The sequence below is a fragment of the Phaenicophaeus curvirostris genome, chromosome 9, assembly GCF_032191515.1.
Source record: "Phaenicophaeus curvirostris isolate KB17595 chromosome 9, BPBGC_Pcur_1.0, whole genome shotgun sequence".
Classification (NCBI taxonomy): Eukaryota; Metazoa; Chordata; class Aves; order Cuculiformes; family Cuculidae; genus Phaenicophaeus; species Phaenicophaeus curvirostris.
The window spans coordinates 27,450,808-27,463,166 of NC_091400.1; the positions used below are offsets into that span (position 1 = coordinate 27,450,808).

Below are 12,359 nucleotides of genomic sequence, written 5' to 3' on the forward strand. Positions count from 1 at the left end.
TTAATCAGCAAAATATCTATTATGTTTTTGGTTTTTAATGGTATTTCTGCCGGGAGGTTTTCCCCTGACTCCAAAGGATTTAAAAGCAGACCTCCCTAGCCTAATATTTGCTTTAATGTCCAAACAAAATGTCGAGCTAGAAAACAAAAAGTACATTCTCTTTTTTGAAGATAATAGTTTTTATTAAGATGGAGAAATAATCAAAATTTAATTACAGCCCTTCAAAAGCTTTAAGATTTTTATTTATTAGCTTGTATCTTTCACTGAGTTTGCTTAGTCTTTAAGGACCCTTTGTATGTTAAACCTACTCGCTTTAAATGTTGAGGTCAGAGCAGTTTCAGGAGCTAAGTTGCCTTTGGTGCATTCTTCCAGTTACTAGATGTTGTAGTTGCTTTATTCGTTATAAAAAAAAAACAAACAAAATCTCCGCTCCCAGTTGTCATATGAAATCCCTTCATGAATATGGGAAGCTGACAGCTCTGCAGGGAGAAAACAAACAGTCACTCTTTGCAACTTGCTATTGAATACACAGGCTAAATACATGGTGGTTCTTTCTTATTGTTTGCAGTGTACCAGGTTAATATGGTTTGGAGTTTTAGGTGTCCTTTGGAAAACAAGTGAGGAATAAATGTTAAATAGATTCCACTTATTTCAGAGAGGAGTCAGCATGATGCTTTTCGTTCTAGAGTACTTTAACAGGCTATGTTTCACTATTCTGCTTTAGACCAGTGCAGTTAATGTTCAAATGATGAAACTGATTCTGTTTTTATTTTTAGACAATTTGTTTTAATTTGTCTAAAGGTGTTAAATTATAGAAAGAAATACATGGAGTAACTTGGTTCTGCAAAGTTTCTCCTTAAGGCTCATGCTGGCAAATTTCATGGTGAAAGGAGAAGATCTTATCTGTTGCATTTGTCTCACAGAGGGCAGACCTAGCCATCTCAGCCATCACTATAACACCAGAACGAGAGAGTGTTGTGGACTTCAGCAAGCGGTACATGGACTATTCAGTGGGGATCTTAATCAAAAAGCCTGAAGAGAAAATCAACATCTTCTCTCTCTTTGCTCCTTTTGACTTTGCGGTGTGGGCTTGCATTGCTGCAGCCATCCCTATAGTTGGTGTCTTGATATTTGTCTTGAACCGGATCCAGGCAGTCCGAGCGCAGAATGCTTCCCAGCCAAGCCCTTCTGCTTCCTCCACCCTCCACAGTGCCATCTGGGTTGTGTACGGCGCCTTTGTTCAGCAAGGTACTTAGCCTCTTATAAACCTCACTGATGGGTGTTCAGAATTGTTCTGCCTTGGGTAAAGCAGATCAGGACATGTGAGTCTTCTCCAGAACAGTCTAAAGGTGAAAGAGAAGGCTTGTTCAGGAAAGGAATGCATTTTATTAGCCCAGCTGATGAAAAGTGGGAAGAGATAGGTAAGATGGGCGCAGAATGTGTGTTTGTTCTGCTTTTCTGTCTCTCAGTAAGCCCAGAAAAAACACTTTGATGGGAAAATTATCATATGATAAATATACTGCAGAGCTGCTTGGTGCCATCTTATCTTACAACACTTCTCCAACTCCAAAACTAGGACTTCTTCTAATTGTTTAAATTTTATTTGTATATGTATATATTTTCGAACTAATGTAAGACAGTTTATCTTTTGATTCGTTGAAATGAATGGGAAAATGATCAGCGGTCATCTAACTAAATTTATGCTCAAGAATCAATAGGCATGGGACTAATCTGATTGAATTCAGTAGGATTGCTATATGGACGGTTACCAACAGTAAATAATTGTTTGCAAAATCTGCCTACACGCTTTTGTTCCCATATCTGTAATGTCAGTACTCCTCTTGGTTTGTTGAATGTTAACATATGGGTATGTTGATAATGTATTTCCTACATTTTTTTAGTCGTGATTACAAACTTATTAAGCTTCAGCTGGAAAACCCTCGCTCTTGCTGTGATACCTGGTCCCTCATCTCATTAAGATGTTGTCCTTGATGGTTTAAGTACAGTCTGATAAAATCAGCTGAAGTGAGTAGCACCAGCTGTATAGCAAGGGTTGGTCTCCAACAACATTCAAGTGTAACTGCTTGAAGCATGCTAGAAAGAAATCTTCATGTTGCTTGAACTGTTGTCGAGTAACACGTAATTACACTCATATTTCAGTCTTTGCAGATTTAAATACAGCACAGATAGCGCACAAACCTTTGGACAGTTTCTTTGATTTGTTTTCCAAATCTAAAATTGTGATTGAAAACAGAGTATTACTATATTATGTTCTGAACACTCTAATTATTTAATTCATGCCTATTAGCTGTGCTTCACTGTTAAACTTTGTTTATTTAGAATGTTTTTCATGTTCTGTGTATTTGATCCTCAATAATTCCCAAGGGAAATAATTGGAAAGATGATTTTCTAGAACAGTTCCCAGGGCAAGAGGTTGATTGGAGAAACTGTTTGTGAATTAGCAGTCTTAATGGAAGCAGTGCTTCTCTTGCAAGGAAAGGGCTGTGTGGAGGGAAAGCAGAATTGCAGAGGGTCAGCTCCTAAAAAAGTTTAACATCACAGAGTACACAGAAGGTGATTGTAAATGGAAGCTGCTGAGAGACCCACATTTTCTCTCTTTGTAGGAGGCGAATCTACTGTCAATTCTGTGGCTATGCGCATTGTGATGGGAAGCTGGTGGCTCTTCACCCTTATCGTGTGCTCTTCCTACACAGCAAACTTAGCAGCATTTCTCACAGTATCAAGGATGGATAATCCTATAAGGTAAGAGGCGCCTCTTAACATGAAGCTGGAAACCTGGATTTCACAGAAAGGCATTATCCATTTGAGCACTCATTCTTGCAGGAAGGAGATAACTCTAATAAAGGACTCTGCTTATTTCCAGGGCTGCTTTTCTCTTTTTAACCCCCTTCTCCTTCACTCCTACATCTCCCCCACAGTTTTGATAGGTGCAAGAAGGGGACAATGACACTTCAATTGTGTATTTTTCCAGAAGAGAGATCTTTCATGTTTATATGTATTTTGCTTAACTAGAAGTCTTATTGCTTCAGCTATCTTTATTTCTTCATTGAACATCAGAGGGAACTACCACGTCTAGGGAACTATATAACGTTTCACTTCTCACCTTCAATGTGTAATTTTATATTCTCAATATCTTGATATACACTGTTGTTTGTACTATTATTTGCATGTAAGGTAATATAGATGGTATTTTAAAATACAAATGGCCAGATCTAGTGGTATTATTTGCAAGAAAGGCTTCTTCTCAAGTAAGAAAAAGAAACCAAGCCTGACTGCAGGATAATAGATGTAATATAGTAGTTGTTTTATTAAATTTATATATAATCCTCTACAGCTATGTTGGCAATATTGTAATGATAAATTACTGCTTCTGTAACAAACCCAATTTGTCTTGCACCCTTGACTTCTTTCTGTTGCTGTTTGTCTAGTAATCTATACCCAATGAGAATATTTTCAATACACCAGACCTCTGAGGAGCTCCAGAGAGATGCTGGTTGTTTGCTGGCAATTTGTGTATCTAATTTGTTTTTCTTCAGAAAATTTCAAGGCAAAGGAATATTTTCATTTTCTTTTCCGCTCAGAACACAAACAAAATTTCTAGCTTTCATAGAGTGGCTTGGGTTGGGAGGGATCTTAAAGGTCATCCAATTCTACCCCTCCTGCCATGGACAGGGACACCTCCCACCAGACCAGGCTGCTCAAGGCCTCATCCAACCTGGCCTTGAACACCTTCAGGGATGGGGCACCCACAACTTCCCCTGGGCAACCAGTGCCAGTGCCTCACCACCCTCATTGTGAAGAATTTCTTCCTAATGTTTAATCTAAATCTTCCCCCTTCCAATTTAAAGCCATCCCCCCTCATCCCATCACTACAGGCTCTTGTTAAAAGTCCCTCTCCAGCTTTCCTGTAGCCCCAGAGCCTTCTCTTCTCTAGACTGAACAACCCAACTCTCTCAGCCTGTCCTCACATGGAAGTTGCTCCAGCCCTCTGATTATCTTTGTAGTCCACCTCTGGACTCCTTCCAACAGGTCCATATCCTTCTTATGTTGAGGATTCCAGAACTGGACACAATCCTCCAGATGAGGTCTCACGAGAGGAACAGAGGGGCAGAATCACCTACTTCGACCTGCTGGCCACACTGGTTTTGATGCAGCCCAGGATATGGTTGGCCTTCTGGGTTGCAATCACACATTGCCACCTCATTGAGCTTCTCATCAATCAGCTTCCCTAAGTCCTTCTCCGCAGAGCTGGTCTCAATCATGTAATCCCCCATCCTGTATTGAAACCACGGATAGCCCTGACCCCAGTGTAGGACCTTGCACTTGGCCTTGTTGAACCTTATGAAGTTCACACAGGCCCACTTCTCCAGCTTCTTCAGGTCCCTCTGGACGACATCCAGTCCTTCTGGTGTGACAGCTGCACCATTCAGCTTAGTGTCATCTGCAAACTTGCTGAGGGTGCCCTTGATCACGCTGTCTGTATCGTTGATGAAAACATTAAACAGCGCTGGTCCCAGTATGGACCCCAGAGGGACACCACTTGTCACGGATCTCCATCTGGACATGGGGGTTTTGGAACTGAACAATGTCATGGAGTACTGGGAGGGCCACTGATCTTTCACGATCAGTGTCAACAGTATTAGAACCTGGTATCTCTTGTTTGATCTGATGGCGATGGAGTAGAGATGAGAAGTGGTGAAGTGGTGAAGAAGTGATGAGTGGGTGGCCAGAGAATGAGCAGCGTGACACAGGTTCTCCTCCTAGAAAATGCTGACCCAAGGATTTTAGATCCTAGAGTAGTTACTGTGTTGGTCTCACTTGGGGTTGCCCAGGGAAAACTGGGACTGTAACCTTTGTGCTCGGCTTCTGTAGGAGAGACATTGGTATTTAGATAGGGCTGGTACTTAGATAGGGTGGGCACTTTAAAAAGCTGTTTTTTTCTTCTCTGTGGTGTCTGCACAAAGATCATAAATAGGTGCATTACTCATAAACGTGAGTTTAACAGTATTTCCATTTTTTAAATTGCCATTGTATACTTGCAGGTAATGTAATGCTTTGTATGGATATAGTGTTCTAATAATAAAATCAGCCCAATACCATAAAAAGTTTTTGGTTTAAATTACTTTTCTGTTATTTTGTCTTAAATAAGTGAGATTTAGCGGTAGTAGAAATAAGAACTGCAAGTAATTTCTGGAAATAATATGAGAAACTAAACAGAATAAAACTGCCACTGAGTATCTGCGAGGCCCGGCTGTAATGGGAATAAGGCTAAGCTCAATAAATAAATTGTTCTTGAAACCTGAGACAGAAGTAGTTATCCTGAAAGCTTGCATAATGAACTCAAAAATTTCTGAAAGTTCTGGTTCCTTCATGGCAGAAGAAATGGACTGTTTGTCAACTGACCACCTTCAGACCTCAGCAAAGTTCAGAGGAGGACAAAAGCTGGGTTGAAATGTGAGGAATCTGCAAAATGAGGTACAGATTTAAGAGTAGAACTATGAATTATTAGAGGAGGCTTTGAGGCTGAGGGAGAAGATTTTGGGGTAAAGGAGCAGCCTAGTGTTCTTTTGGGACATTAGAGCCCTTCTCCTGTAAGAGATGGCAGCTCAAGAATTGTAATTAAATGTCTTTCTATAGCTATTGGTAGCTGTTGCTTTGCAGGTTCCTGGTATCACATCCCCTTGTACAAGATGAGGATTCTTTTGTGATCTGTAGACCCCAGCAGAGCAATTCATGCACCAAACCAGAAATTTTTTAAGTAATTTAAGTTGATGTAAGGTTCGCTGCCTGCTTTCCAGCTACTTGGCTGTAAGGTCAAAGGTCTCTGTTAGGTGTTGTCAGTCACTATGTGGGTTAGTCCTATTGCCTGGGGTGTCTAAAGTGGTCACGGGTGCTTTGGCTTAGACACCTAAATTATTCCCCAAATAATCTGAAATTATAGCTGTCAGAAAATTCTTTGATTTGATCACTGGTAGGTGTAACTGAGCCAGCTAAAGGTCTTGTTTGGCTTGACTTGCCTATGGCAATTTCACAAAGTTTGCAGAGTCTCCCTGAGATCCTGCTACTGTAATAGAGAGAGAGATGGAGGGAGGAAGAGATGTGGACTAAGTCCACTCATTGAAAACTGCTGGTGCCTTTGGAGGGAGGGGACAGAGAAAGAAATAGGTTCTCCAGAAGCTCCACTGAGCCTTCATCCACTTCTAAGCTATGATAGTATTTTCATGTCCACACTCTTTAGGAGAAACACATTATAAAATGTTTTGTTGGATTTAGAACAAATAATTTTCCTGAGAAAGTAAATTACTTGAATGCACCGTGGTGTGGTGTCTCAGCTGCCAGTGCTACTTAGCTTCCACATCATACGATGTAGAGTGACTATTTTTGCCTTTCTAAATTTGCCACTCAGCTTGCCCACATTATACCTTTCATGAGTCCAGAAAGGAGTACTTACTTGAAATCCATTTTTCCCACCCGAAGAGGCACAATAAGTTACAGCTGAAAATTTGCTCACCAGCTGAGAACTACCAAATCCATCCATGCTTACTGCCATTGTTAAGAAACCAAACCCCCATCTTCTCAGTAAATGTGTGCTGTTATCTCTCCCTCTGTAGGAAAGTCTTCTGGTGTTCAGTACTGCTGCTCCTAAATTGCCAGTAGGAGAGAAAATAGTATTATGGTGCTGCCGTAGCTGCAGCTGAGTTAAGATTTTCATTTCAAGACTGATTTTCTTCCCAAGCCCCCTCCAAAATGCCTAATAAAAGTTGTTTTAGCATCAAATTTGGCATATGTGTTCTGCAGTGAGCGGAATAGGAGTATGTTTGATTGAATAACTAGGTGTCAGTCAACCCAGTGATCCTTACCTCCACAGTTTCACTGCAAAACAACTGTCTTATAGAAATCATAAATGATATTTATTAGAAAGAGCTTGGCGAGTCATTCACTGAAGCAAAGTTGGACTGTTGGAAGGCAGATTTTTAGAATTAGTGTGTCAGATGAAAGCCTGCTGATAAGGGAGTAATTTTTTTTACATCTGGTATTGGAATTTCTCACAAGGCTTTTCCACCCTGATGCGAGTTTCAGGGACAGTGTTACAGAAAGGTGAAGCAGTCGGAGCAGGAGGCATGGCAGAAAGCAGCTATGATATGCTGCATGTATTTCTGTATTTCCTGACAGAGATTTCCTAAATCCCAGATGGGTTGCCAAGTGCTGTGGTGTCCAGGTGCTGATATAAGAAACCCCTCTGTCTTAGGAAGAATGAAAATAATCTCTTATGAATTTCCCAGTCCCTCAAGGGCTCCATCACAAGTGTGATAATGGGAAGAGGCACTGGTTTTCTGGTTGGACACAGCTGCACATGCTGCCTTATTCCTCGTGTGTCCTGTGTGCCCATCACTTGTTGCACAGTGACGGGGTGGTGGGGAGGGTCAGAACATGGAGTCTGAGGACCACATCAAAACCCCTGACCCTTCGGCAGACCGAGGATAGCAGAAAACAGTGTGAACCTTCCCCAGCTATCCTCTGTTTTCCAGCTGCTGGTGGCTTTCGCTTCTGCACTCCTTTGCTCTTTCCATACTGTTTCTCTGAGCTCTCTGTCCAAAACACCTCTTCTCAACTTCTTTCTCCCCACCTTCACAAGGTAACAAAGGAAATGGAGTAGTTACCTCAGGATTTCTGTATTTATGGAGACTCACAAGCAGGGAATGATCAAGCAGATTTCCTGACTTCATGTGTGCAGAGGAGTGAGAAGTTACCCAGTTCCAAGAAAGAAGGCATTTTTTGTTAATGTGATGGTGACACCCCCTTTGGAACTCAGGCTAGGAGGCCGTGATCCATGTTCAGACTTTGTAAATAAGCAGGTCCTAATTTTTGTTTATAAATAGAAATCTAGGTAATGTTTAGAGCCTGTGCTAATCCTTGAGAAACTTGTTTAAACGCAAATGATTTACATTTATTATTCTAATATTTGCCTGCAAAACTGAATGCAGCAGAGAAGTCTTCGAATGGGTATATCTGCCAAGTAAGGGCTGAATTATTACGTGAGAGATTGTTCTTTCTTTTGTCTTATTACATTTTCAAACATCCCTTGGATCTGCTGTCTGACCTTCCATTTGTAATTATGAGTTTAATTAGCAGTGACTGAACTTCCAGCTTCATTTCTTGTTAACAAGCAGACTACACGCAGTTCAGTAGCTGCACAGATATTCTGAAGCTCAGGTTTAAGAGAGCTTGTCTGACAAGAGGTTAAGAACCATGCAGGAAAAATAGGACATAAAAGGTAGACTATTTAAAAATTCAAAAGAGTTTAAATTTGAGATTTTATCAAATTGATTCTTAACAGTTTCACATGTCATGGATGTTTTGTAAGGCATCTGTGTGTGTGTGTATATATATGCGCATTCTTGGACTGCATACAAATACATGTTATATCTGATTTAAAGTTCACAGCTGTTGTTTCATGGTTTGGGATTTCCTTATTTGCATTTTAATCCCCAAATTTCATGTATTTTGGTGACAACCGAAGATTTCCTGCAGCTTAGTTGGGGTAATAGTCTGGCACTTGTAAGACTTGGGTACAAATTCTTTTTCTACCACAAGCCTTGTTTGATCTTGGCAAGCTGAGCCTTCTCTCTGTTGCGGTTCCCCTTCTGTATAACAGAGTAATAATTTTTTCATATTTTATATGACACATTGTCAGTTTACCTGCTTTAAAAATGATGGCCAGAAATGACCATATTATAAGAGCTCTGCAGATATCAAAAAAGATTCTTCTTCATTGCATATGAAACTGAAACAATCTCAAACTATTTTAAAAGAAAATAGGGGAAGTATTTTGAACATGCCAGTTAGAAAGAAGTGAAGAAACGTTTCATCTCCTGTGGATAAGTGGATTTGATAGGGTTGGTAGCAAAAATGTCACAGGAATCCCTCTGTATTTGCAGTGATTTTTTTTGTTGAAATTCCTTATGTTTGAAAGCAGCCTTTCTGTTGTTCATATCATATGTGGCTTTCTTTCGTTGGATTTTCTTTTGTTATGTTTAATTTTGGTACGTTCAGTTTGGACCGTTCTGCAGTTTCCGTGCAGCACCTCAGGCACGTTGGCAGAAGGCATGTATGAATGAGCATGATAAAAAATAATTATCGTGATTATTATTTAAGGCCTGTGAGCAAAAGCTTCAATCATTAAATAACTAGATTAAGTTCATCCATAAAAATGAGGGCTAAAAAGAAGTGTAAGAAAGATGCAAGTAAATGAGCAGGGTCAGAAACTCAAAACTTTTTTTCTTTCCAGAACATTCCCTGTTCAGACCACATGGAAGAGATGTCACAGGGGATGCTCTGCAGCCTGTGCGGCTGGGCAGCAGTGCTCAGGGCAGAGCTTGCCAGCCATTTGCCTTCATGCACTGTTCAGGACAAGACATTCTGTTGTTGCCGGTGATTGATCCTCCATCATCTGTCTTTTCACTTCATTTTCACTGATGGTGTTGCCCAGTGGGTGCTTCTGGGAAACCTAGGGCTTCACAAAGTCTGGAGCCTTTTAGAAAGCTTTCGGAATATTGGCATGTGCCGTTCAACCGTGGTTTAAAGTGAATCCTAATAACTCCTGTAACTGAGGAAGTGGGCAAGCATATAAGTGCAAATATTTCCCACAGACATTTTTCAAATGAGAATGTGCAGCTGAAAGTCAAACTTGCATTCCATCTCTGCAGTTGCCATTACAAAAATGGGACATATATGAGAGAACAATGGCAAGCCAAGAGATCTATGATTCCACATCCTCTTCAACTCTGCTCTTACATCTATGTTATAGCATCTCTTCATTTATTCTTGTTCCTGGGAAGCTGTGTGACTTAAGTGGGTTGAGGTGTTAACATTCAGATGCACACACAGTTTAGAGAACAAAATGGTTTGGATATGACGTTAGCAAAATCTACCATCTGTGCAGGTAATAAAATGATTTTTTATTATTTTCTTCTGTTTCTTTGGAAGGGTGAAGATCTAGCAAGAGCAGCAACTCTCATGACAGCCCATCAAAATGTACAAAAATTGGTTCAAATCTGAGATTTGATATACAGCATCGTCTTCTCAGCTCAGACTAAGTCACCTTTTAAGTCAGATTTTCTCATATTAATATGGTTTATTCACTGGCTGTCCATAGAGTAAAGCAGCTGTATGATTTCTGCATACATTAAATTACACTGGCACCTGACTTCATCCTTCTTTGTTGCAGGATGTGGTTTCTTTTTATTATAAGGGTAGTTCCTAAGACTTATTTTGTTGGGTTATATTTTCTCTTTGACTCCTAAGGGATAAACAATATCAAATGCAGCAACAGAATTTTTTTTGCCCAATAGGATATTTATATTTCTACAGTTCTTCTCTAAAGAAGCTGATTTAATGTCTTATATGAACTGATAATAAAATCTAATGTAACAGGATATTAAAAAGGCAAAATAATTATTGCTTTAGTAATTCAAGCAGAGATGTCCTTGAAGCTTCAGAGACTTCCTAACTGTAAAGTCTATCTCAACTCATCATTTTTAAGGGCAAAAACAAGAGTAAGAAGAAAAACTTCATGGTGAATTCTGTTTGGAAAAGGCTTTTCGGAGAAGAGCAACTGTTAAAACAGACTGCCTAGCGTGCTCGAGTATTTGAGTTTTACTCTTGCAAAAGCATTAATTTATTTGCCACAATATCAGATGGATAATGATTTGACCTGCAACACAAAATTACCTAACTGCTTTTTCATGTTAATATACTATCCTATGTGTTTGCCTACTGTCTATGTTTACGATTTGTTAGGACAAACGGATACTGTTATGTGCCTGTGTGCTATACATCTTTGTTAGAAGGTAATTTAGGCAAAGGCCATCAAAGTGGGAAGCCAAGTAGGACCTGAAAATACATAAATGTCTCCATGACACTTGCTAGTGAAACAGCTAGCTGACAAGCAAAACAACAACAAACCCCTGAGGCAACTGTAAAATTACTTGTATTTTATACCATTTATGTGTTTTGGTCAGTCATTAGTATAACAGTGGGCCCTGTTATCAAAGTCATGCAGGGTGTTCAATTAGGAGGTGATAAAGCGCATATTTCTGCATAGGTTTCCAAACCTATCAGGGTCAGAAGGTCTCTCTGAAAGCATCCCTGCAGCCAGAGCAAGCAAGTAAATTGCATTTGCAAAACTACTGATAATTAGTAAGCACTTTAGCACAGTAAGTTACTTCCTGTGAAACAAGGAGATGCAGTTGGGAGTAGACGTACTGACTTGTAAGAAGGGAAAGTCGTACTGATTTTCTTACTTGCTTTTAGTTCAGACATGAGCTTCTAGCTCTGCTGATCTGTTGCATGTTTTGGGAAATGCTTTGTTTGCTCATGAAAAAAAAAAAAAAAGTCTTCTCATCTCGAGCAATTCTTCACTGAAATCTGAATGTGAGCAGCAGTTCTGTCATTCTGATATCATGGCCTTTCAGCACCAGAATTTCTCACCCATCTGGCAGCAAAACTAGTTTTTCCATTTTCTGTTTGTTGCTATACATTCAGTGTCAGCAGGCTGTCTGTGAGTATAAGGAACATGCACCAAATTATTTATTTCTTTAGATTATTTTGGATGAAAGGAGGAGAGGGGAAAGAAGGGAAGTTTCCAGTAGAAGCAGAGGAAGAACACTAGAACACTTGCCCAGCCATCCTCCTGGAGTAGTGATTAGTTGGTTAACACTGACCAGTGTCACCATGCTACGGCCAGTCTCAGATGATCCATCTTTCACAATACAAGGTTTGAATTAATAGCCTGCAATAAAAGTTAACTAATGATTATACCTCCGGTAGCCTTAAAGCTCAGTGTGTACAATCAATTCAAAAGCTGATCTCCTGGAGCAAAGTTCAGCAGCCATTCTTTCAAAGACTTAAGATTGAATGTGTTGCTAGGATCCCATTGAGGGCAGGGAAGACTTTCCGAAAAGCTCTACACTACTGGCCATGTGTACAGCAGTGTCATGATCCTGTCATATCTCATCTCTTGCCTGTGCCTTGCTCAGAGTGTCTTCCCTGCAGCTACCTTTCTACACCAGGAATTGAATGTTGTGGTTCATACATCTCCCCATCGAGCATCTTGGGTGTCTGTCCTGTAGGTTGCAGGGTTAGAATTTCAGTTTTGGTGAGCTCAGTGCACTGTTATCTGTTTCAAGTTGTGTTGGTGAAATCAGACATAAATTAAGAACTCAGAATTTTTATAAGGTGACTGGGCTACAGGCACGTGTCTTTTCATCATCTCTGCTGTGGGCACAGGACCTTCAGTCAAGGGATGTAGTAAACAGCTTTTTGCAGTAGCATCTTAA

General features: G+C 40.1%; 1 protein-coding gene across 4 annotated transcripts in view; it reads left to right on the top strand.

The window, feature by feature from the left end:
• The window catches only part of GRID1 (glutamate ionotropic receptor delta type subunit 1), a 542,212-nt gene that overhangs the window by 482,765 nt on the left and 47,088 nt on the right, over positions 1-12,359 (top strand). For all 4 annotated transcript variants that reach the window (XM_069863481.1, XM_069863482.1, XM_069863485.1 and 1 more), the window contains exons 11-12: positions 924-1,248; positions 2,625-2,763. In XM_069863481.1, the coding sequence (XP_069719582.1) occupies positions 924-1,248; positions 2,625-2,763 (464 nt within the window). The remainder of the gene's footprint in view (positions 1-923; positions 1,249-2,624; positions 2,764-12,359) is intronic.